General features: G+C 42.3%; 1 protein-coding gene across 1 annotated transcript; it reads left to right on the top strand.

Annotated features, from left to right (window-relative positions):
* LOC109236133 (uncharacterized protein C9orf117 homolog) lies at positions 13,713–15,008 on the top strand. Its single transcript, XM_019402350.1, has 4 exons — positions 13,713–13,892; positions 14,174–14,365; positions 14,433–14,756; positions 14,862–15,008. The coding sequence occupies exons 1-4, from the start codon at positions 13,713–13,715 to the stop codon at positions 15,006–15,008; spliced, it is 843 nt and encodes a 280-aa protein (XP_019257895.1).

The raw sequence follows: 26,936 nt of genomic DNA, 5'->3' as shown, positions 1-26,936 counted from the left end.
TGTTATGATATTATCTGCTACTTAGTATTATTAAAACATGTTTTAGTCTGTTTTATTGTTTTTTAGCTGTTTAACTTCGAATTGGAAATGTGTCGACTGGCCTTGTCTTCATGAGAAGCGCCATCACGATCGGGTCTGGGTTTAGGGTCGTGACAAGTTGGTATTAGAGCCTAGGTTACATAGGTCTCACGAGTCATGAGCAGGTTTAGTAGAGTCTTGCGGATCGGTACGGAGACGTCTGTATTTATCCTCGAGAGGCTGCAGAACCTTTAGGAAAACTCCATATTCTTGAAATTCTTATCGTGCGTCGTTGATTCAGCTGGAAACATAACTCTTTGAACTCCTTCCACGAATTCGTATGCGCAAACAAGCGCTCAGTGTCAGATGGCTTGTGATTCCCTGATTGAGGGGCGAGATGTGATCTCTATGTGCTGATGTTGGGCCAGTCTGGAGGACTCGAGGCCGGACTTTTTTTTTTCCTATAGCTTGAGCACCGAGGTGCTGATTGTGTGAGCACGTGTTTCTGGATCTACATGTTCTGTTGTGTCCCTATTAATGGGAGTAATGACTAGATAGTTACGTGATGAGGGTGATGTGACTGCGAGATATATTCGTGTGATTTGGAAGCGACGAGAAGGGTCTGCTGGAGGATAGAAGAACTATTAGGTTTCTAATTTCCATCTTGATTTGAGGTATGGCCCCGAGTTATGGGTGTGTGATGAATCCTTTCATGTTTTCTAGTTGCGGTATTATTTCAGACTCAGGAAGATTAAGTGACTGCGCGATGAATATGACGGTGGAAAGTATACAGAAATGCCAGTTTGAGGCAAAGCAGGTGGGGTATCTCCTGCGGAATGTTCTGAGTTTGTGCGATCCTTATGTTGTCTGTTAGAAGATCTCAATTTCAAGTGAAAGATATACGTTGTAATTTGAATCTGGGTCGCATAAGGGAATGGGTTTAATTGTTACGAGAGTAAATGCGAGAGTTGCAGAAGATATGAAGTACCAGATGGTCTGTGTTCCACGAGCTTATGAAGGATTGAGTTAATCTCACTGTGGTATTATGGCAGTAATTAAGTATATGCGCTATGGGTTATTGTGTGTGTTTTGATCTATGGCTTCGAGCCAAGTGGGGGAGTTTTCTATGGATAAGCTGATTGCACGGTTATGTGCTATGTTGGTTCCAGTTTGAGGCGTGCTGGTGAATCAGTTATGGTTTGCGGGGATTGAGCCCGAGGATGGCTCGTGTAAAGGAAGAATTTTTGACTAAGGCAAGGTTACATTCTGTGGTGTCTGAAGTGCTAATAGGGCGCAGGTTGTTCGGTTCTTTTGATCGGACTAATTGCAGTTTGGGTAGAGTGGATGACTCTAGAGAATGGTTCTAATATGTTCTAAAATTTTCATGCAATAATTGGAGACTTTCAAGTTGTACTTGTGGCTGGAAACTGAGGTTTTGCATTTGGAGGGTGTCAAGACTAGTAGTATTTCTATATCATTATGGGGTTCTACGTAGCAGTATCAAGAAGGTAAAGGTAATGGCCTTCGATTCGCAGGAAAGTCCTTTCAGGGTAGGTAGTTTGAATGTGGTGCTTATGGGAATACTTAAGAGAGAATTCAGTGGCTTATGAGCCTTAGACGGTGTGGCTTTATGCTTGGGTCTTGTGTGGTAAGTCTGGGTTGAGGAATTGTGGTGCTACAGCAAGAGGGAGTATCAAGTCGAAGGTAATCAGAAGGAAACTCGGATAGATGGGATAGCTTGGTAGTAGGCCGAATCGGTATGGTAAGGATATGATTAGTTCTTTGGGTACTTATGAGGTAACGAGTTTATACAGATGTTTCGCGATAATGCTCTTGGGTCTTAATGGCCTGCGTAGCCTTGAGTCAGAAGGATTCAGTCCTGACGGTTTAGTTTTGTGCAAGTGGATTACAGAGAGTTCTTGATGTTTTTTTACCATGGTTAGAGGTGTATATTTTCAGCGAGCATGAGGAGCATGGGATGTATAGTGATATTCTCCTAGATGGGATAAAATGAAAAGTTCTTGGCTAGTTGAGTACGTGGATGTTTGTGGCTCGGAAGGAAGATAAAGTTCTCACGTATTCTAGGACGGTAGGGTATATGCGATATGTTGTGAAGGATTGAGATATGCGTGTGTAAGGTTACGGTTCAGTTCTGAACAGAAGGTCATAATATCCTTAAGCAGCACGGGCAGTTTCAGATAATTAGAGAAGTGAGCTTCAGATGATTAGGGGGATGATCTTCAGATGATTAAGGGAATGGTATTGCTAGTTGGAGGTAATTTGACAAGGGTATATGTTTCAGAAAAAGGCAATGTGATTAAGTTGAGGGTACTTCTGTAGTATTGCGGCACATTCTTGCTAGATCGACTGCTGATATCCGAGTTTGCTTGGAGGCTCAGAAGAATGTTAGAGTATCTCTCGTGGAATGATTGGATATTAGAGGTGTGGTATGTATTTGGATGGCGGAATTGGGATCAGGTATGGTGATTCGTGTGCTATATGGAATTGGAGACTGGGAGTTCTCATATTCAGGCTATGTTATGGTTACGGGTCGTGTGTATCGGCACTGTGTAGTGACTATCGGGGTTTGGAGACCCGAGTGGATCTTTTGCTGCTTGGTATGTTAGATCTTGGATGTAATATTGGGTATAGAGTGGTTATCTTCGTGTTGTGTTATTCTGGACCATTGCGCTAAGGCGGCAATGTTGGCTATGCCGGGAATGCCACGGATTGAGTGGCGAGGTTCGACGGATTATGTTCTTGGTAGAGTGGTTTCATGTTTCGAAGACCCAGCGGAGGGCTGGGAAGGATTGTCTTCCTTATTTGGGCTCTCGTGATCGATGTCAGTGTAGAGGCTCCTTATATTGATTCAGTTCCGGTGGTGAGGGACTTCTCGAATATGTTTCTTGTGGCCGGGCATGTCGCCAGGCAAGGTTGTTGATTTCGGTATAGCACCAGTAGTGTTAAAGGAGTTGAAGGAGCAGCTTCAGGATTTCCTTGATAAGGAGTTCGTTGGCAGGCCAATGTGGATGCGTGTTCTAACTTGAGTCGGCTTGGTTGGCTCCGAATTGTATTGTTGAGGGATGTGTTGATTCGATTGTTATTGAGCTTATTAGTAATCTGGGGAGATCTATGAGTTACCTTTCTGTGTTGCGAGGTGTTATGATTTGTGGGTTATAGGCACATATGGTGCGGTTCTATTGGGGTTTCATAGTGGAGTCGAGCGGGAAGAGTAATTGGGTGTTGCTCGATGGATGGCGTATCGGTTATGTCCTTTCGGGTTATGTGGTGTATGTTATTTGCTTCACCATGGTTATGATGATTTTCTTTGGTTCTAGACATCAATTGCGCGTGGTCATCAATTTTGAGCAGAGTGACTTGAGGTGTCATGTGGAGCAGTGTTTGGATAGGATCGCGCATCGCAGCGAAGTTATGTGGGGGTATGACCTTGCGGGTTAGATTCGTGTGTTCTATTCCTATGATGTGAGATGGGTTCTCAGCCTTGTGTTGTGGTGGTACTGGTGAGCTTGTAGTACAGCTCTTTCATTTGAGTCACTTTCATGATTTGAGTATGTTCGGATTGTTTCTTATTGGTGCGCGGATTGCGCAAGTTATGGCTTTAGATTGTATTGATGTGTCATGTTACCAGAGTAGTGGTGTTGGATTAGATGAGATCGTCGGGATCTGAAATGAGTACGAACTGATTCGATTTCAGCATGTTGGAAGGATAATATCGAGGCTTGGCTCAGAAATTTTCTATGATCTTTGCCAAAGGAGAAGTGGCTTCATGAATGGTTGATCTGAGAAATGGTTATGGTTTATTGCGTGTTTCATTATCATTGGCAGTACATGAAAGTGTTGGAATGAGACCTTAGTTGATAAGAGGTTTTCTATTGGTATTCGATTGTTGTGTGCAGCTGCTGTGATTAGAAGTTATCCCTGCAAGCGTTTGAGTTATGTGGTAAATCATGTAATTGCACCTGAGGTTGCAGGTACGGGTTATTACAGCTTGTTCGGGCTTATTCGCAGTATAAATGTGAGATTCTGATTGCATTGAGGATTTCAGCAGTGGAAATGTGGTTCTATGGTTTATGGGCTAGATTGGATTGTGGAATTTCAGTTTATATGTGTTATCGGACATATATGAGATAGGGTGACGTGGGATCACCCTCGGGTATATGCATGGTAAGGCTATTCAGCAAGTGGTTGGATTCTGGAACAACTCTGGGCACGTTCGAGGACGAACGTATGCTTAAGTGGGAGAGGATGTAACGCCCGACCGGTCTTTTTGAGCTTTTGCACATTGCTCGCCATTTCTCAAGCATGACTTGCCCCGTGTGGTGTATTATGACTTATGTAAATCGTTGGTTTTGGTTTTCAGGGTAATCGGAATGAATTTGGAAGAACAGTTCCCAGTTTGAAGCTTGAAATTTGAAAGTTTGACCAATATTTGACTTGCTTGTATATGATCTCGGATCGGAATTTTTATGATTTGGTTAGCTCCGTTAGGTGATTTGGGACTAAGGAGCGTGATCGGAATGCATTTTGGAAGTCCGTGGAAGGTTTAGGCTTGAATTAGAGAAATAGAGATTTTGGCGATTCCGATTGGTAGGCGAGATTTTGATATAAGGGTCGGAATGGAATTTCGAGAGTGGAAGTAGCTTCGTTGTGTCATTTGGGATGTGTGTACAAAATTTCAGGTTATTCAGACGTGGTTTGGTTGGGTTTTTGATCAAAAGCGGAATTCGGAAGTTTTTAGAAACTTAGGCTTGAATCCAAGGTGTTTTGGTTGATTTGATGTTGTTTGAAGTGTTTTGATGATTGGAACAAGTTCGAATAAGGTATTAGGTTATGTTTGTGCTTTTGGTTGAGGTCTCGTGGGAAGATAAGAAATCTATTGGTGTAAGAATTTCTGAATTTCGAAACGTGGGCCTAGGGGTCGGGTTTTGGTAATTTCGGGATTTGTGCCCTTTATTGATTGTTTTCGCTTGGGCTTTGTTCCCTTGGCATATTTTGACGTCCTCGTTCTGATTTTGATTAGATTCGACGCGCGTGGAGGCCGATTCGAGGGGCAAAGGCGTCGCGAGCTAGAGATTTAGCCGGTTCGAAGTGAGTAATAATTGTAAATGATGTCTTGAGGGTTTGAAACCCCGGATTGCACATCGTAGTGCTATATTGAGGTGAGGCACACGCTCGATGACTAGCGTGGGGTCGTGCACTATTGGGGATTGTGACTTGGTCCGTCCCGATTGATGATTTTCCGCGTATTTGACTGAAATCTATTTGCTATCATGATTATTTGGGCTGAATGCCATATTTGGGCTTCGTGCCAACTATTTGAACCCTTCTGGGATTTTTGTTGATATTTCCTCACTGTTTTGACTTTATACTTGAACTCAGTCATGTTATTTTCCACTGTTTTCAGAACTCAGCCATGTTCACTCAGTTTTAATACTCAAATGATATTTAAATGATGTTTTGGACTGAAAAACACTGTTTTACTGTTGATTTTGACTGAGTAAGGCCGAGGGCCTGTGTTGTGAGGATATCTTTTGGGTCGGGCTGCACGCCGCAGCGGTGATACACTGATTTTGATTATGAGGCCGAGGGCCACGAGGTGGCTTGATATTGATTATGAGGCCGAGGGCCTGAGATTGTACGCCACGAGGNGTTGTTTTTTCCAAATTAATGTTTCAACTTTCAACAAACTTTTTCCAATTATAATATACTCATAAATTTCCGAGAAAATAAAAAAGTTATATCCGAACATATCTAAAGCCTAATTTTCTATAAACTTTCTGTCTGAATATTTCATACTAAATAAATAGACCCCTCAGTCCTCACGTGATCCTTGCTTGATTTTTTTTTTTTGTTAAATGAAAAAAAAAAAAACATGTTAAGTTTTTTTTAGCGGCGGTTGAGTGGCATAATTGCCAGGTAAGGTATGAAACCATTGTATTCCTTAAGGGCAATATGCCTTATTTTGTGATTATAATATATTAAACCAAAGAATGGATCATATTCTTAGAATCGAAGTCACTTATGAACCGTCGCTCGGCAAAAGAATTCTGAACATGGTTTTTGGTTTCTTCGTCATCAAGGTTTTTTATGTCGTGGTTTATCGTGACTTATAATCGAGTAACATGTTTATTTTCACAAAGTAATTTTGACCTTGGTTGAGCATCAAAATAATTAATTAGACGAAGGGTTATTTAGCGGCATCTTACTCTCACGGGTTGTTTATCTCCTTATATGTATATGACATTGTATGATAAACTAAGAATTTATGATTAATAAATAGGTACCACTAAAATGGTTTATTTATTTGGGATCATTGAAAATTCTTAAAGCTTTGTACATGTGTTAAGAATTTATAATTATAAATGGTTATCACTAAGGTGAATTATTTGTTTGGAATCATTGAAAATTCTTAACAGTTGTATACATGTGCAANTGCTGATGCACTTTTCGTGATTTCTTATCACGCAGTCTTTATTTATGGTTATTATGAGTCGGAGTACTCACTTTACTCTCTGCACCTTGTGTGCAGATTCAGGTATTTTCTGAACCCGGGAGCGGGTATTGGTTGATCGGAGGCAGAGTCATCGGAGTTTAGCAAGGTAGCTGACGGCGCTCGCAGCACTGCTTTTCTCCCTCCTTATTCTATTAGTCTGTACTTGGTACATTTCAGACTTTCTCAGTCGTATTTAGACCTTAGTAGATGCTCATGACTAGTGACACCCCGGTTTGGGCTCTGTTTGAGTTGTACTTCCGCAATGTTATGATATTATCTGCTACTTAGTATTATTAAATCATGTTTTAGTATGTTTTATTGTTGTTTAGTTGTTTAACTTCGAATTAGAAATGTGTCGGCTGGCCTTGTCTTCACGAGAGCGCCATCACGACCGGGTCTGGGTTTAGGGTCATGACAATGATTAATAAGTAGGATCCACAAAATGGTCTATTTATTTGGATCATTACAATCTACTTAATGTACCATGTGAAAATTATCCTTGATAAATCTACATTAGTGGTGGAGGTTCTTAACTAGAAAAAGAGTTTTATCTTTAGGTACTAGTGAGACCAACTCCACCCATGAGAAGAGGAATTAAGTTTTCACTGAACGGGAGAAAATATAATATCTTAGGTTCTTGTGTATTTAATAAAAGGATAATTTATTGCAAAATGAGATATTATGTATCCTAGAAATAGGAAGAACATAATATATTCCTTGAGCTCATAGTATAATTATAAGGAGAATGGAAATCAATATCATATTTTTTTTAATTCTTGAAACTGCTTAAAACGGTTATTCTCCGAGTTTGGTTACAGGCTGGTGGTCATGAATTTGACGGATTCCGATTGACCTGAAACTTGGTAGGTTCATCGAAAACGATCTAGTGAGAAAAACTCACTGCTATGCAGTGAATTATGTTGTTTTTCGGCATTTTGAGGTCGTTTAGATGAGTTTTCAAGCAGTTTATTAAATTGAATTTGTTATAAATATGAAAAAAGAATTATTCTTTATATATCGGCTATATTTGTGTTAAATCTGAAACATGATGATTTAACTTGATATGATATACAGCAAGAATGCAAATCACATGGATTTAATCCTAAATACGCCAAAAATAATTTATTCGAATTTGGTCAAATTTTTGGCGATCGTAAATTTTACGATCTCCGAATGACCTGAAATTTGGTAGGATCATCGGAAACGATCAATTAAGAAGAGCTCATTGCTATGCAGTGAATCACATCGTATTTTGACGATTCGGGATCGTTTAGATGAGTTTTTTGGAGGTTTGGCGGATTAAAATGTGATTTACATACGAAAAGTCATTCTTTCTATCATTTTATTTATGTCTAATCTGGAACATGATAACACATGCTAATTTGACATGAATTGGTATATCATAAGAATGTAGGTCATATTTTAAATTCTTAAAAAATGCATAAAATGATAATTTTTCAAATTTGGTCACAATTTTTGGTGATTGTGATTTTAACGATCTTCGATTGATATGAAATTTGGTAGGCTTACCAGAAACAGCCCAATGAATAATACTCACCGGTGAAAAACGTTAATTTTAGCGTTTTAAGACAGTTTAAATGGGGTTTTGAGCATTTTTTTAATTATGGAACTTAATCCTCAGAGAAAAGTTCGTGGTTGTGATAAAGTGGTGATAGGAATATATTTCTATGGTCTTCCACTATTAATTTCAAGTGAGTAATAAATTTACGCGTTGACTTTAGGTCTTCCTCCATATCGGATAAATTTATTGTAAGCTCACTTGGTGAAATACTAGTAATTGATATCGTGTACTTACTCTCCATCTGAGTATACATGTTGGATCAATGGAACTAGAGCTATTAAAAATGATGTTCACTTGACTCAAATTAACAGTATACTCTCTATCTGAGTTGGGTCTGTTTTAATTATTGGAGTGAATAATCTGGCATTACATATGTATGTTGTATGAGTAGTTCTTTTCCCATCGAAATTGCTATTCAAGATGCATGACATATATGTGCAGTGTGTTTAAAATTTTTGTACTAAAAGGTTATATACAATTGACTGAAAATAATAGTATACTCTCCATCTGAGTTGGTTCTATTTATTTTTGGATTGTATAATTCTTGCATTATATAATATACTTTGCATGAATGATTCTTTTCCCATCGAAATTTATTATTCGAGATGCATGTATGTATATAAATATTGAATGCAGTCTGAATTTTAGTATTCAATGTTTTGACTTATTATGATCTATTTAATGTTTTTATCTCAACTCCACAATGACTTTATCTAATTTGTCATATTACTTGTTATAATTTTCTTTTAGAGATAAGACATTAATTTAAAGGATGCAATACATGTACTTTTTGTTAGAAGGAATTTAATTCCGGTTTCTGGGCAAAATAAGAAATGGATATTTATTTTATTTTTCGAATAACTCTTGAGTTATTGAGCTTGATAAACATTTTATCTCTTGTGGTGCATGAATGCATGACCTTGTTATTGTATATTAATGTATCTCCTGAATAGAACAATAATAGTCTACCTCATAAGAGAATATGTTCTTCAAAATTGAGTAAAACTTATCTGTGCACTTTTGTCTAAGTCATATTAATCTAGATAGGATTTCAAGTTGGTCAAGGATGGACCTTAAGGTTCATTGAAAGTAGAGGCACTACCAACTTGTAGATCCTGTTTGGAAGGAAATTTGACTAAAGGATGTTTCCCTTCAAAAGGAAATAAAGCTAGTGATAAGCTAGAATGAATCCCTTCTGATTTGTATGGTTAAATGAACATACTCGTAAGAGATAGTTTTGAGTATTTTTCTGACGTTCATAAATGATTACTCAAATATTAATATATTTATTTGATGCACTGTAAGTCTTAATGAATTAAGTAATTCAATATTTTTTAAGACTTAAAACGGAGAAGCACCAAGGAAATATATTAAGTTACTGCAATTTGATTGTAGTAGAGAGCACCTCTCTAAATAGTTCTTTTGTTACTTATCAGAATAAGGGATTACATCTCAATTGAATACACCGTAAACTCCACAATAGAGTGGTGTGGTAGAAAGAAGAAATAAGTCTCTTCTGGACATGGATAGATTAATGAAGTGTTATTCAGATTTGCCTTATTTGTTTTGGGAATATTTCTAAGAAACTGCAGATTACATTCGGAATTCAGTTCCTTCTAAGTTAGTACCTGTGACATCTATACAATTGTGGGCTAGGCGTAAGCTCAGTCTGTGGCATGTCCAGATATAGGATTGTCCCGCATATGTGCTGAAAGGGAAAGCGGATATGTAAGTTGAAACTAAGAATGGATAGGCGCATGTTTATTTAATATCGAAGAAAACGAATGGAGTTTTATTTCATTTCCCTAAAGAAAATAAGGCAATTGACGTTCAAGAACATCAAAACCCACAAGTCGGAATTGACGTTCCATTGCATTTAAGTTGGAAGAACGTTAATAGACATTGTTTACCTCGAAAATATGAGTAACAATTAAATTTGATTTGTGGTTTTAAAGATACGTGATTTAATTCAATACCAATTAATAATCAAGAAGTATGAAGTAGAAACGAAAGAGAGAAGTGAATCAAACCAATGTTACTCAACAGCAGTGACCTCGAGCCTAGGGACCTCGAGGTAGGCTTGGTATTATAAGAACAATTAAATAATAAAAGCAAAGTAAGAACAATAGAGCTAAAGGACAATGTTGATGAAAAGCAGGCGAAAAAAGGTAGAGAGTATATTCTTTTCTTAGTGATAAGATGATGTTACAAATGATTACGGTCCCCTTTTTATAATAGGAGATCCCTAAATAAGGAATATTTTTATTTACAATAGGGAATATTCTTGTTACAGCTGCCTAACCTCCTAGTACGAAATCGTACAATCTTATTCCGGGATTTGCGCCATGATCTTGGGAACGTGGCAGGAATCTAGCTCATTCAGTTATAAGCCCATAAGGGTACTATTTCGGGGTCGAGCACACTTGGTCTCGGTATTTCTCGAACTCCTATCTCCGGGCATTGCACTCTGCCTTCGAGCTCGAATCTGATCCACCGGTTTCGAACTTGACCTCGCCCAGACTCGGTTCTAGGACGGAATCTCGAGCCTATAGATCGGGGGCATATGATTTTGACCGTATACAGATAGTCCCCGCATTTCTTAAAATAAGATGATAAGAAACGATTTGCACCTCGATTTTCCCGAGCTTCTCATGATGATGTCATGCCCGTGACGTAGGTGCTTGAAGTGACCGAAATGTCACGTCGGCGCTCTTCCCCATAATATCAAATGCGTGCTAGTGTTGGTCGGCCACTAGCGTCGCCGAACTACCGTTGCCTTTCTATAAATAGAAGCTACTCTCTTGAACAAAGAACTGTACGCACTTCATCATCATTCACTCCGATTCTTTCTTTTCTTTACTTCTTTCTCTAATCATCTGTTTCCATGGTTCGAACTTGCGATCATAAGGTTTCAGGGCAGCAACTTTACTAGTTACGCCAAGGCTCCCCTTTTCAAAGCTTCGATTCGAAAGAACGAGAGGAGGGTGCAGAATCCTTCCTGCATCAGGAAATATGTGAACTTCACCCTGCTTCCCATCTCTCTTAACTTCAACCTGGTGTGGCACTTCATTTTTTTTTGCTTTCCATGGAATGAGGTGGTACTATCATCTACTAACTTTTGCATCCCACACCGGCACAATGTCCCAAGGATGAACATTCTTGGATCGTTTCTCGTGCATCTTGCAACCTTTTTGGTTTTTCTTGTGATAGAAGGCAAAGCTACATCTTCATGTTCCTTTCTGGTCTTTTTCTTTTGCTGCTCTTTTTTTTAACGGATAATGGCCCAAAATTTCAGCAGAATGCTCAATCCCCGCTGCTGGAAATATAGTTACATTCATCGAGGGCTTTCTGACCTAAATCTTTTTGGGCACACAGTCATTTCCAAAGATCAAAATGGGGTCCCCGGGAAGGAGGCTCTCGAAGATGACGCTCTCGAGGACATGGCCTTAAAAGTAGATTAGGTTCTTGGCTTTTGTTTTTGGCTTCTTTGTTCCTGTGTAAGTACCCTTCGTGGATGTTGTAGTTATATTTTGTAATCATCTCTTGGAAATATAAAAAGATCCATTTGTCTCCCTTTTGGCTCGTGTTGAATTCCATTCTATCTTTACTTGTGAAAAATTTGATTTTATAACTTTAATGACTAGTCCAATATCAGACTCAAGACATAATAAACCCTTAGGTTTTTAATCGACCAATATAATACCCCTTAAGGTTCTTGTTAATCCTCGAACTGAACTTTAATCGGTTTGATGCGAACTCGGAACATCGGGATTCCTGAGTCCGAGTTAAGTGAGAGCAAGGTCTCGAATTTGAAATAAAGTTAGCCCTTAGGCTTCGTAGATAATCATCGAGTGAGAACTCTCTTCAAACTCGGGTAGCCCTTGGGCTTAGTAGTTGAGCGAGCACTTGCTCGAACTTGAAATAAAGTTAGCCCTTAGGCTTTTTTGTAGTCCTCGAGTGAGAAATTTCTCAAACTCGGGTAGCCCTTGGGCTTAGTAGTCGAGTGAGCACTCTGCTTGAACTATAAATAGATTGATAAGAGACGAATTGATCTTTGACGCCTCGATCCTGCTGCCAATCTCGTGACGTCAGCGGTTGAAATGACTGAAAGGTCGCTTTTTGTGCGGTTCCCAAAGTCATTGATTGGAGGCGACTGACGTTCGGCTTTTTGGCTTCCTCAGAACGCTTTAATGACCTCTATAAATAGATAGACTTCACAATCTTGCAAACTTTATTCTCATACTGTTCTCAAAGCCTCATTAGCTCTTTCAATTTCTCCAAATTCTCTCTTCTCTTCCATTAGCCCTTACTTCATTATCAACATTGTCCATTTTCTTGAATTTCCGCATTATAATGGCTAAGACCTCTAAGTCGGTTCCCCAAAAGAAAAGTCTTCTTCATCTTCTCGACCGACCAAGAGTAAACTGGTAGTGTCCCCTCGTATTGAGGAGTGCATTCCTCCCCCATGCGAAATAACATTTGATTTCAAGATCGAGAAACTCGTAATGACACCAGGCTGTTGCGAACCCATGTCTCGATATGTTAGTTTGATAACCAAGGACGAGCTCGCGCAAGTTAAGGAGGACTGCAAGTGGGAGAACAAAGAAGTAGTGATCCCTTCCCCCGAGGAGGTTATCACCACATACAAAGAGGGGTACTTAAGCGTGTATACCTGCCCATTCACGGTGGGCCTTGCAATTCTAGCTCAAGGTCCCATAGATCCAATTATTCTCGACTTTTACCGACGATACCGAGTGACGCTTGGCCAGATCTACCCTTCATTCTAGTGAATCGTTAATTTGATCAGGTTCTTTTCGAGTTAGGTCGAGGGGATGCCTTTCACCCTCGACCATCTGACTAGACTATACAGTCCTTGACTTTATCGTGGTGGCTAGATAAAAATGCAATGTCGATCCTTGAAATCTCTCTTCTCCAGTATCGATGAGGACAAAGACCGAGGGTGGATGAGCCGGTTTGTCCGAGTCATGACCTCCGACCTGATTCCTGCTGAGTGGATGCCGTTCCCCGAGGAGTGGAATATGAAACGTAAGTACATAGTAGGTTTATACCCCGCTTTCTCTTCCTTTTCTCAGTTTTATCTTTTCCTAGGTCTAACCCCTTTTCGATGGCTCAGCTACTGCTTGGTTTCCTGGTGGGGTCCCGGACCTTGAAGGCTGGGTCTGAAAACTGGCTTTCACTTCCTCTTATTCGGAGCATTGCTGGCGGAATTTAGCCGAAGGCCGATGGGAGGCCAAAAATCACGGTGAGTTCTCTTGTTTGTTTACTTGTACTTCTTTAGTGGAATACTTACTTCGGTTTTGTGCAGGTCTGGGAGACGCCGTTTCTATACGGCCGGCCCCGGCTGGTGAAGAAGAGGTCCCAAAACGTTCTAAAGAAAAGAAAAGAAAAAGGGAGTCACTTGCAAATCCCTTGAAGCCCAAGAAAAGCGCGGCTCGAAAGTCCAAGGCCGATACGGTGGCCTTATCTCCGGAAACGGCCCAACGCCTTTGAGATCAGGAGGAAGAATATGATGATGACTACCTTTTGGTAGCTCGTAAAAGAGGAAACACAGGTGCTTCGAAGTCCGTCGAGCCGACGATGGTCGATGTGGTTCATTCCAAAGTCGAAGAAATATCCAAGGGGAGTTCAAACATAGTCCCCGAGCCATCTAGCAGTGAAAAGTCACCTCGCCTAGGAGGTCATGTGGGGGGCGAGGCTGAGGGGACCGATCTCGAACCCCTTCAAATAAAAGAGAATACCCTGAGTGGATCACTTAGGGTAATCAATATGGATGACTTATTGCTTGGTCCCGAGTTCTCCGAGGGGCAGATCTGAGATGCTCAAAATATGAAATCTTCTGAAGTGGGGGCGAACAACGAAGGGCATGACATCTTTTGAGAATGCCTCGCAGGGATCGAAGATGGCCCCGACCCGGATTCTTCTTTCATCTTTGATGAGGCTCGTCGACTCTTCAAACAAGTGAGTTTTCTGTACTTTAGAATTATGCCCGTGCTTTGCTTTTGCCGTTCTGAGTATAACTTTTCCCCTTTTTCATGAAGGCTGTGGTGCTCCACAAAAGGGCATTTTCCAAGTCTCGAGCTGATCTTGCTCGATGTGAGGTTGAGCTTAAGAAGATCTCGGAAGAGATGGATAGTCTTAAAACCCTCTATGTCAAGAAAGAGGAGGAAATCAACGATCTTCGAGCCGAATTGGCAAAGGCTTGTCAACAACGAACCGAGCTTATCGTAAAGGTAATATTCCCTCTGAAGTTTTGTCATGGACCAACTTGTTCGGTTTCCTAACAACTTTATTTTGTAGTTTCAACGAAAGGGTGAGCTGGCGAAGCAGCTTCGAGAGGAGCTCAAGATGGAGGAGGCTGAAACCCTAGGCCGGAGGCAAAGCATGGACAATCTTGCTTCTGAGAAAGAAACCCTCCGAGAGCAGCTGTCTTCACTCGAACGTCAGTTACGAAGCGTGAAGGAGGAGGGCCTGGCTCGAGGCCGTGAAATCGAGAAGCTCAAGGTTAAATTTGCTGCTGAGCTGGCTAAGGCCAAATCTGATGTTGAGGAAATTATGTCCTCATATCGAGCTGACGCCGAAGCAGCTAATGCCCGGGCCAAGGAGATCTCCACTGCAACCGAAGTTAAGTTATCATGTGCACTCGACTATGCTAGGAGACAATCTCGGAGGGAAACCCTCGAGGAGGTGCACGCTCGCGGCTTCGATCTTTCAGCCGATATTGAAAAGGCGAAGACCTTGGAAGAGGAGGCTGCTGCTCTGCTTTCTGATGAGGATGATTCAGCCAGTGGCTCCGAGAGTGGAGGAGACGAAGATGAAGTCCCCGAGGGTGTGGCTCTCGAAGATGCGGCTCCTGAAGATATGACCCCGAAGTAGTTTTAGGTTTCCTCATTTTTTTTACAAGTGTCCCCTGTGTAAATATCTTTTGTAATCATCTTTTGGAAATATAAGGGGAACTTTTCATCTCATCTTTGACTTGTGTTGGATTTCATATTGTCTTTATTTATGGAATACTTCGTTTGTATAACTTGAATGATTGGTCAGAGAATTGGTTTGGGCTCGAGACATAGTTAACCCTTAGATCTTATAGATATAATAATCCTAAGTTTAAATCGATCCGATGTGAGCTCGGGATATCGTGACTCATGAGTCCGGGTAAAGTGAGAACGGAGTCTCGAACTATAAGTTTTTGGCCCTTAAGCCTTTCGAAGTTGGCCTTTGGGCTCTTATATATCGGCCCATAGGCTCTTTAGATTGGCCCTTAGGCTCTTTAAGTTGGGCAATTCGGCCTCTAGAATGGCTATATAATTTTTTCCTCATTTCGGCTAAAAGACTAAGTGAAAATTCAATTATGCCTTAGAATGTGCTTTTTGTACCGTTGAGTTTTTCGAAGGTTCGACGTATCGGACATTATTTGTGTACTGATAATCGAATACCTCTTGAGGTTGTATTGAGGGCTGACGTTATCGAAGCGTTTAAATTATTTGAGGGCTGAATTTATCGAAGCCCATTAAATTGTTCGAGGGTTGAATTCATCGAAGCCCATTATATTTTACTTTTGCCGAGGGTAGCCTGATTTAACCGGTTTTTACAAAGTGTTTGAAGGCCTTTGATTTATAGCAGAAGTCGGACGTCTCCGAGCCGCATTATTTAGGCCATAGCTTTTTTACATGATCGTAGTCTTTAATACGGCTGTAGCCTTCGGGAATGTGGCTTGGAATTGTTACCCGATAACTTTACGAACTCGTTCAAAAAGTTAGTCCCCGAGTATATTGGCCTTGGCCTTTGTTTCGTGGGGATGCCTCTTTGAGGTCTTATGAGTCCGAGTTTTTGGTGACTCGGGTGTATTGGCTGTCAATGGCAGTCCCCGAGTATTTGGGGGTGTTTTTATGCTTTGGCTCTTGAGCCGTTTCCCGTAGGATTATAAGTGTAGAGCTCGTATAATAGTAGACTTCTTTGAGACGCAAAGTGTTTTTGATATAAACAGAATGCTTCTTCAAGTAATTTGATACATGCGTACATGTTTTGCCGTCGGGGCTCGACTATTCTATATTGACACGGTTCATCTGACCGTTTGGCCCATTACAAAGTTTTCCTATCGAGGCCCTCATAGGCGTGAAGTATTTTCCTTGAAAATATAATCTCCGAGGGTGATGCCCCCCAGTATTCGAGGTTGATTGAAAAGAAGCCTTAGATACTGTTGGGTTCTCCTTAGAGTAGCACATGATTGTTGCCTCGTTAAAAACCTTTCCGATAAAACCCATTTGGGACAAAATCCGAGATAAGGGAAAAAGAGTGCAACGTATGCTTTAAAACCTAAGGCTTTCGTGTAAAAAGAGTGTCTTCGAGATCGCGCGCCTTCGAGAGCTTCGATCGAAAAGATGTAATAAGTTAGTTTTAAACTCAAATGGACAAAGGATAAAGTCATACCTTAGCAGTATTATCGTTCCAGTAATGATATGTTCCAATTTGTAACTTCACCTTCCCTTGTTCCGAGTTTGTAAGATCCTTTACCAACAACTCCGAGGAGTCGATACGGTCCTTCCCACTATCCATTATTGTGGTATCTTCGATAGCCTTGATCCTACCGGGGACGATTTCGATACCCCGATTTGACACCATGAGGCCGAGAAACTTACCCGAGCCAACTCCGAAGGCACATTTCTCTGGGTTAAGCTTCGTGTTGCATTGCCTCAAAACTTTGAATGTTTCCTACAAATGAATTAAAATGATTCTCTGCGCGTAGGGACTTAACCAATCATATCATCGATATAGGCTTTCATTGTTTTACCTATTTGTTCTTCGAACATCTTGTTAATTGGGCGTTGGTATGCAGCTCCTCGGACTGAGGCCTCCTCTTTTGCTTCACCGACTTGAACCTGGGATCGGTGCTCGGCCGATGCGTGGTGGTTTCTGGTGGAATCCTTGTTATATCTAAATTGGACCAAGCAAAGCAATCCATATTATTAATAAGAAACTGAATGAGTTTTTTCCTGAGTTCGGGGGTTAATCTCATTCCCAGGTGTACCTTTCTCTCAGGCAGTTGACTTGGTAGCACCGGACTCTTCGGGAATGACGAAGGTTCGAGGAGTAAGGAAGTCCTCTTCTTCGCCTTCTATTACCTATTGTTCAGATTCCGTCGAGGCTGGGAACTGTGGTTGCTATTTAGCCGCCTGCATACCTTTGGAGCTCGATTTCTCTGAGGCCAAGGATTTTGGTATCGGCACCAGTTCTTCGATTGCAAACATCTGTTTGGCAGCATGCTATTCTCCGTGTACTGTTTTCACTCCTTCCTCTGGTGGGAATTTCATCATCTGGTGAAGAGTCGAAGGCACTGCCCTCATGTTGTGTATCCATGGTCTCCAGAGGAGTGCGTTATACCTCATATCACCTTCAATGACATAGAACCTGGTGTCTTGTATGGTCCCGGCTACGTTTACTGGAAAGATAATCTCTCCTTTTGTTGTTTCGCTTGCCATGTTAAAGCCATTCAGCACCCAGGATGCAGGTACAATCTAATCTTGCTGGCCGAGTTGTTCCACAACCCTCGATCTGATTATGTTCGCTGAGCTACCTGGATCCACTAAAACACGTTTAACTTGAATTTTATTTAAAAGGATAGAGAATACCAGGGCATCGTTGTGAGGCTAAGATATGTCTTCCACTTCCTCGTTACAGAATGATCGGACGTCCTCGGGCACATAGCTCCGAGTCTACTTTTCTCTTGTGATTGATACTTTGGTACGCTTGAATATAGGTCGTTGAGGGACATCGACTCTGCGAATGATCATGTGGATTACATGATGTGGTTCTTCTTGCTCATTTTTCCTTGCATCTCTCTCCCTCAAGTGATTCTTGGCCCGATCACTTAGAAATTCTCGAAGGTGGCCCTCGTTGAACAGCCAAGCCACCTCTTCCCTTAGCTGCCGGCAATATTCTATCCTATGGCCATGTGTACCGTGGTATTTGCACATGTAGTTCGGGTTTCTTTGAGAAGGATTGGTTTTTATAGGCTTGGGCCACTTGGTGCCTTTGATTTTTCAAATAGCTGACACAATCCTTGATGCATCTACGCTAAAGTTGTACTCCGATAACCCAGGCGCCTCTGCGGGATCGGTATGCTTATCGAATCCATTTTTACTTACGAGTCCCCGAGAACTTTGACCCCGATTGTTTCTCGATCATTCCGAGGAACGTTTCGACCTGAACCATGGTTCCTTTGATCGACATACGGTTGATACCTTTCCCTGTTCGATCTCGATTCCCTGTTCGTATCCCTTGGGGGCTTGGCCACAAACCTGTTAGTATGAACTGAACCCGAGGGGGCTCCTAACTGATCGTCCTCAACCCTAATTTTTGACTGGTAACGGTTGTGCTCATCTGACCACGTCACAGCTGGATACTCGATCAAGTTCTATTTTAGTTGTCTAGAAGCAATCGAGCTTCGCTTGTTCAAACCCTGCATAAAGGCTTGTACTGCCCAGTCGTCGGAGACCGATGGCAGTTCCATTCTTTCCATCTGAAACCTGGACACGAACTCCCTTAACATCTCGTCGTTCCTTTGTTTTATTTTGAAGACATCAGATTTTCTCGTGGCCACCTTTATGGCCCCGGCGTGGGCTTTAACGAAGGCGTCTGCTAACATAGCAAATGAATCAATAGAGTTAGGAGCTAAGCTGTGATACCAAATCATAGCTCCTTTTGAGAGTGTTTCCCCAAACTTTTTCAACAACACTGACTCGATTTCATCATCATTCAAGTCATTTCCTTTGATCCCACAAGTGTATGAAGTAATATGTTCGTTAGGGTCGGTTGTCCCATTATATTTGGGTATGTCGGGCATGCGGAATTTTTTAGGAATAGGCATCGGGGCTACGCTCTGAGGGAATGGTTTTTGTATGAACTTTTTGGCATCTAGACCTTTCAAAACTAGAGGTGCCCCGGTATCTGGTCTACACTGGAGTTATAAGTCTCCACCTTCTTATTGTTATCCTCAATTTTCTTTTCTCCGGACTCGATCCTCTTAGTGAGATCTTCGAGCATTTTCATAATGGTGGGGTCAGTCCCCGAGTCGTTTCCATTGGGCCCTTCCGGCGTTGGTTCAGCACGTCGATTATTTCATGCTCAGCTACGCTCGGGGTCTTATTTTGACTTTGAAGTTGAGCGATGGCGATTTGCTGAGCCTGCAACATCTCAAATATCACTTGGAGGCTAACTCCCTCATCTCCTGCTCCTGGTGTTCTTTGGTCCCCCGGTCGAGCATCCCTGCGTACACTCCCTTTGGGGTCTGTGCCTAGGTTGGTGTTTATAGCAATATGAGAACCAATATCAACTGTTTCCACGTTTGGCACTTTCCCAGGGTTTACCGGTGGCAGACCGACCCCTGCATTATTGCTCTCACCAAGACCTTCGTTGTCATGAACATGTGCGTTTTGTGAGCTAGACATGTTTCAGCCTGAAAATCAAAAATTCTTGACAACAAAAAGTATAAAAATAATGTGTGTAATAAGAATCAGTAATAATCACTATTATCTTTAGCACTACGGTGGGCGCCAAACTATTTACCTCGAAAATACGAGTAACAATTAAATTTGAATTGTGGTTTTGAAGATACGTGATTTAATTCAATACCAATTAATAATCAAGAAGTATGAAGTAGAAACAAAAGAGAGAATTGAATCAAACTAATGTTACTCATCAGCAGTGATCTTGAGCCTAGGGACCTCAAGGTAGGCTTGGTATTATAAGAACAATTAAATAATAAAATTAAAGTAAGAACAATAGAGCTAAAGGACAATGTTGATGAAAAGCAGGCGAAAAAGGTAGAGAGTACATTCTTTTCTCAGTGATAAGATGATGTTACAAATGATTGGGGTCCCCTTTTATAATAGGAGATAACCTAAATAAGGAATATTTCTATTTACAGTAGGGAATATTCTTGTTACAGCTGTCTAACTGCCTAGTACGGAATCGTACAATCTTATTCCGGGATTTGCGCCATGATCTTGGGGACGTGGCAGGAATCTAGATCGTTCTGTTATAAGCCCATAACGGTACTATTTCGGGGTCGAGCACACTTGGCCTCGGTATTTCTCGAACTCCTATCTCTAGGCATTTCACTCTGCCTTCGAGCTTGAATTTGATCCACCGCTTTCGAACTTGACCTCGCCCGGACTCGGTCTAGGACAGAATCTCGAGCCTATAGATCGGGGGCATATGATTTTGCCCGTATACATTATCGAGTGGGAGTGATGTTTGAACAGTGAACACTATAGTAAGAAGTCACTAGTATTTCAATGCGTAAGGTAATGAAGGTAATATTAGTAGTACTTCGTCGTAGTGGGAGAATGCTAAAGAAATCATAGTTCTGTGTATACTCTTGGGATAGTTTCAGTAACAGAATGCATGAAGAGTTTAATACCAAACTACATGGTTACGACAAAGCACTACTAGACAAATATTGCATCAGAAATAATTGTCACGACCTGGATTTCCCCACCCTCGGGGGTCGTGATGGCGCCTACTCGTAGAAGCTAGGCAAGCCACAAATCATAAACTCCTACCTACTTTATTTTAAATCCTTTTATCAATCATAACAACAAGCGTTAAATATTTAAATGACAGCGGAATATGAAATTAAAGCGGAAGACTTAAATTAAATAAGCTGAATAATGCAGAATACAACATGTGCCTCTACCCAAGAACTGGTGTCACATCATCCACGGACTACTAAGAGTACTAAATACAATTGTTTGAAAGAAATATAACATTGTTTGCCTCGAAAACATGAGATAACAAAATAAAATATAAGATAGAGGAGACGCCGGGCCTGCGGACGCGTGCAAGGCTACCTCGGAGTCTCGGTGGACTGAAGGCTGGCTCCCAAGCCACTACTGCTGTCCTGGACCTGGATCTGTGAAAAAGAGCACAGAGTGTAGTATCAGCACAACCAACCCCTTGTGCTGGTAAGTGCCTAGCCTAACCTTGGCGAAGTAGTGACGAGGCTAGGACCAGACCACCAAATAAACCTGTGCAGTTATATAATATACAGCAGAAAGTAAAGCAGGAATAAACAAGTAAAGATGGGAGGGGGAAACGTGCTTCGGGGAATAACAAGTAACAACCGAATATCAAGAGAACTATAAAGGAATCAAAATCCAACCACTAACAAGCATAAGAAAAACAAAGGCAGATTTTACGTTCTTTTCACATCTTGCTGCAGGCGTGCAACCCGATTCCATTTCCTGTATCTCGTGGCAGGCGTGCCACCTGCTCCCATTTCATTATACCTCGTGGTAGGCGTACCACCCGCTCCCATTTCATTACATCTCGTGGTAGGCGTACCACCCGCTCCCATTTTATTGTATCTCATGGTAGGCGTACCACCCGCTCCCATTTCATTACATCTCGTGGTAGGCGTACCACCCGCTCCCATTTTATTATATCTCGTGGTAGGCGTACCACCCGCTCCCATTTCATATTGTTGCGGCGTGTAACTCGATCAATATATAATATTGTTGCGGCGTGCAACCCGATCCATATATAATATTGTTGCGGCGTGCAACCCGATCCATATATAATATTGTTGCGGCGTGCATTTGCGAGGTCTGACCAATATGGGAGGTTTCGCATTTGCGAACATAAATCTCGCATTTGCGAGGAAAAGGGCAGACCTGGGCGGTTCGCATTTGCGAGGCAGCCTTCGCAATTGCGGGCTCGCATTTGCGAGCGCCTGCAGGTCTGTTCATACCAGCAAATTTTAAGTTCAAAAATGCACCCCGTGGCCTATCCAAAACTCACCCGAGCCCTTGGGGCTCCAAACCAAATATACACACAACCTCAAAAACATCCTACGGACTTATTCGTGCGATCAAATCGCCAAAGTAACATCATAAACATCGAATTAAACCTCAAAATCCATGAATTCTTTCAAACTTCATAAAACATCAAATTTTCCAATTTAGGTCCGAATCATGTCAAACGACATCCGTTTTTCACCAAATTTCACAAAAACATCTTAAATCGTATATAAGACCTGTACCGGGCGCCGGAACCAAAATACGGGTCCGATACTAACATGTTCAATCAAATTTCATTTCCAATTTCCTTAAACAATTTCATAATACAATTTTTACTAAAAAATTCTTTTCTCGGGCTTGGGATCTCGAAATTCGATTCCGGGCATACGCCCAAGTCCCATATTTTCCTACGGACCCTCCGGGACCGTCAAATTACGGGTCCGGGTCCGTTTACTCAAAACATTGACCAAGGTCAAACTAATTTATTTTATAGTCAAAACTTATCATTTTTCACATAGTTTCTCATTTAAGCTTTCAGGCTACGCGCCCGGACTACGCACGCAAATCGAGGTGACTCTAAATGAGGTTTTCAAGGCCTCGGAGTCATAGAATTTAATTTAAAACAAGGGATGACCATTTGGGTCATCACATTCTCCACCTCTAAAACAGTCGTTCGTCCTCAAACGGACAAAAGAAGGAAGTACTTGAATCGGGGAAAAGATGGGGGTAACGGCTCCGCATATCGGACTCGGACTCCCAGGTCGATGCCTCAGGAGGCTGACCTCTCCACTGGACATGAACAGAAGGGAAACTCTTCGACCTTAACTGACAAATCTGCCGGTCTAGAATAGCTACCGGCTCCTCCTCATAAGACAAGTCCTTGTCCAACTGGATAGTGCTGAAATCTAACACGTGGGTTGGGTCGCCGTGATACCTCCGAAGCATGGACACATGAAACACTGGATGCACGGCTGATAAGCTCGGCGGCAAAGCAAGTCTATAAGCCACCTCTCCCACTCGATCAAGAATCTCAAACGGACCCATAAACCTAGGGCTAAGCTTGCCCTTCTTCCCAAATCTCATCACGCCCTTCATAGGCGACACTCGGAGCAATACCCGCTCACCAACCATAAAAGCCACATCTCAAACCTTGCAGTATGCATAGCTCTTTTGCCTGGACTGAGCTGAACGAAGCCTATCCTGAATGATCCTGACCTTGTTCAAGGCCTCCTAAACCAAATCCGTACCCAACAACCGAGCCTCTCCCGACTCAAACCACCCAACCGGAGACCGACACCGCCTACCATATAAAGCCTCATAAGGAGCCATCTGGATACTCGACTGGTAGTGTTGTTGTAGGCAAACTCCGCTAAAGGCAAACACTGATCCCACGAACCTCCAAAGTCAATGACACAAGCTCGGAGCATATCCTCCAAAATCTGAATAGTCCGCTCGGACTGACTGTCCGTCTGGGGATGAAATGTTGTGCTCAACTCAACCCGTGTGCCCAACTCTCGCTGAACTGCTCTCCAAAAGCACGAGGTAAACTGCATACCCACCCCGGTCCGAAATGATAGGTACGGGCACACCATGAAGACGAACAATCTCCCGAATGTAGATCTCAGCCAACCTCTCAGAAGAATAGGAGACTGCCACAAGAATGAAATGCGCTGACTTGGTCAGCCTATCAATAATGACCCATACTGCGGCGAACTTCCTCCGAGTCTGCGGGAGTCCATCAACGAAGCCCATAGTAATCCGCTCCCACTTCCACTCGGGAAGCTCAATCCTCTAAAACAATCCACCAGGCCTTTGATGCTCATACTTAACCTGCTGACAATTCAAACACCGAGCCACATACGCAACAATATCCTTCTTCATTCTCCTCCATCAATAATGTTGCCGCAAATCCTGATAAAATCAATCTCTCGGAGTCCATCCACATTAGGCTCATAAACTCGACCCTGCAATCTCAAAACTCCATCATCATCTAAGGTAATCTGCTTGGCACCTCCGTACTGCACCGTGTCTCTAAGGACACACAAATGAGGATCATCATACTGCCGATCTCGGATACGCTCCAATAATGAAGAACGAGCGACTGTGCAAGCTAACACACGACCGGGCTCAGAAACATCCAACCTCACAAACTGATTGGCCAAAGCCCGAACATCCAAAGCAAGCGGTCTCTCGCCGACCGGAATATAAGCTAGACTGCCCATACTGGCTGACTTCCTACTCAAAGCGTCGGCCACCACATTGGCCTTTCCCGGATGATATAAGATAGTGACATCATAATCTTTCAACAACTCCAACCACCTCCTCTGCCTCAAATTCAACTCCTTTTACTTGAACAAATACTGAAGGCTCTTGTGATCCGTGAACACCTCACATGTCACGCCATACAAATAATGCCTCCAAATCTTCAATGCGTGAACAATGGCTGCCAACTCCAAATCATGAACCGGATAGTTCTTCTCATGAATCTTCAACTGCCGCGAAGCATAGGCAATGACCTTGCCATCCTGCATCAACACTGCTCCAAGCCCAATACGGGGAGCATCACAATAAACTGTATAAGGCCCTGAACCTGTGGACAAAACCAACACTGGTGCCGTAGTCAGAGATGTCTTGAGCTTCTGAAAGCTCGCCTCACACTCGTCCGACCATCTGAACTGGGCACCTTTCTGGGTCAACCTGGACATCGGGGCTGCAATAGATGAAAACCCCTCCACGAACCGACGATAGTAGCCTGCCAATACCAAGAAACTCCGAATCTCTGTAGCTGATGCTGGTCTAGGCCAGTTCTTGACCGCCTCAATCTTCTTCGGATCAACCTGAATACCCTCTGCTGACACAACATGACCCAGGAATGCAACTGAACTGAACCAGAACTCACACTTCGAAAACTTGGCGTACAACTGACTATCCCTCAAAGTCTGAAGAACCACTCAAAGATGCTGCTCGTACTCCTCCCGGCTGTGGGAATATATCAAAATATCATCATGAAGACTATCACGAACGAATCTAAATAAGGCCTGAACACTCGGTTCATCAAATCCATAAGAGCCGCTAGGGCATTTGTCAATCCGAATGACATCACCAAGAACTCATAATGCCCGTAGCGAGTGCGAAAAGCTATCTTAGGGACATCGGATGCCCTAATCCTCAACTGATGGTAGCCAGATCTCAAGTCAATCTTCGAAAATACCTTGGCACCCTGAAGTTGATCAAATAAATCATCCATCCTCGACAATGGATACTTATTCTTGATTGTAACCTTGTTCAACTGCCGGTAATCTATACACATTCGCATCGACCCATCCTTCTTCTTAACAAACAACACTGGCGCACCCCAAGGAGAAACACTAGGCCTAATGAAACCCTTTTCAAGCAAGTCTTGCAACTGCTCCTTCAACTCTTTCAACTCAGAAGTGGCCATACTATACGGCGGGATAGAAATGGGCTGAGTGCCCGGAGCCAGATCGATGCAGAAGTCAATCTCCCTATCGGGTGGCATACCCGACAAGTCTGAAGGGAATACCTCTGGAAACTCACGAACAACCGGCACAGACTCAATAGAAGGAACCTCAGCACTAGAATCACGAACATATGCCAAATAGGCCAAACACCCCTCTTCGACCCCGAGCCTTCACATAGGAGATAACACAACGGGTAGAATGACCAGGAGTCCCTCTCCACTCCAAACGAGGTAAACCCGGTAAGGCTAAGGTCACAGTCTTGGCATGACAGTCCAAGATAGTGTGGTAAGGTGATAACCCGTCCATTAGCAATATAACATCGAAATCATCCATGTCCAGAAGAAGCAAATCTACACGAGTCTCAAGACCTCCAATAACCACTATACATGAATAATAGACGCGATCCACCACAATAGAATCACCCACCGACGTAGACACATAAACAGGGCACTCAAAGAATAACTAGGCATGACCAGATACGGCGCAAAATAAGCTGAAGCTTCTCTACCACAAACCAGAACAATACCTGCACCTCCACCTCTAATATTTTTACCTCCACCTCTAGCATCTCTACCTCCACCTCTAATACCTCTACCTCCCCCTCTAATACCTCTCTCTGAGTGATGTGGAGAAACCTCTCCAGAAATAGCTGCGTGAACTGCTCCCAAGTCGAAGCTGGCGATCCGGCTGGTCTAGCCAAGCAATAATCTCTCCACCAAGTCTTGACTGATCCAGACAAGTGAAAAGCAGCAAAATCAACCCCATTGGTCTCAACTATCCCCATGTTTCTGAGAACCTCATGACAGCTGTGTTGATAATCCTGGGGATCCTCAGTAGATGCATCGCTGAATGTAACAGTGAAGAGCTTGGGGAAACTTATCCAATCTCCACAAATCCTCCGAAGATGTAGTTGATCTATCACTGGCATGTGCTGCTGTTCTGCTGAAGAAGCGGTACATGATCTCGCCATTCGCGAAAGGACAAGAGTAGAGGTTTCAATCAGCATTGAGAAAACAAAATTGCACGACAGGGAAGAATAGAAGTGAAACTTTTCCTAACTCTGTAGCCTCTAGGGAAAAATACAAACGTCTCCGTACCGATCCCTCAAACTCTACCGAGCTTGTCCGTGAATTGTGAGACCTATGTAACCTAGAGCTCTGATACCAACTTGTCACGACCCGAATTTCCCCACCCTCGAGGGTCGTGATGGCGCCTACTCGTAGAAGCTAGGCAAGCCACAAATCATAAACTCCTACCTACTTTATTTTAAATCCTTTTATCAATCATAACAACAAGCATTAAATATTTAAATGACAGCGGAATATGAAATTAAAGCAGAAGACTTAAATTAAATAAGTTGAACAATAATGCGGAATTCAACATGTGCCTCTACCCAAGAACTGGTGTCACATCATCCACGGACTACTAAGAGTACTAAATACAATCATTTGAAACAAATATAACACTGTTTGTCTCGAAAACATGAGATAACAGAATGAAATATAAGATAGAGGAGACGCTGG

The sequence above is a fragment of the Nicotiana attenuata genome, chromosome 12, assembly GCF_001879085.1.
Source record: "Nicotiana attenuata strain UT chromosome 12, NIATTr2, whole genome shotgun sequence".
In the NCBI taxonomy this organism is placed as follows: domain Eukaryota; kingdom Viridiplantae; phylum Streptophyta; class Magnoliopsida; order Solanales; family Solanaceae; genus Nicotiana; species Nicotiana attenuata.
Note: the sequence above shows the minus strand (reverse complement) of the source record. Positions and strands in the feature narration are given on the sequence as shown.

Coding starts and splice junctions, on each gene's coding strand:
- LOC109236133 (XM_019402350.1), top strand. CDS start 13,713: ATGGTCGATGTGGTTCATTCCAAAGTCGAAGAAATATCCAAGGGGAGT. Junction 14,366..14,432: donor GAACCGAGCTTATCGTAAAG/GTAATATTCCCT, acceptor TTTATTTTGTAG/TTTCAACGAAAGGGTGAGCT. Junction 14,757..14,861: donor AGATCTCCACTGCAACCGAA/GTTAAGTTATCA, acceptor GATATTGAAAAG/GCGAAGACCTTGGAAGAGGA.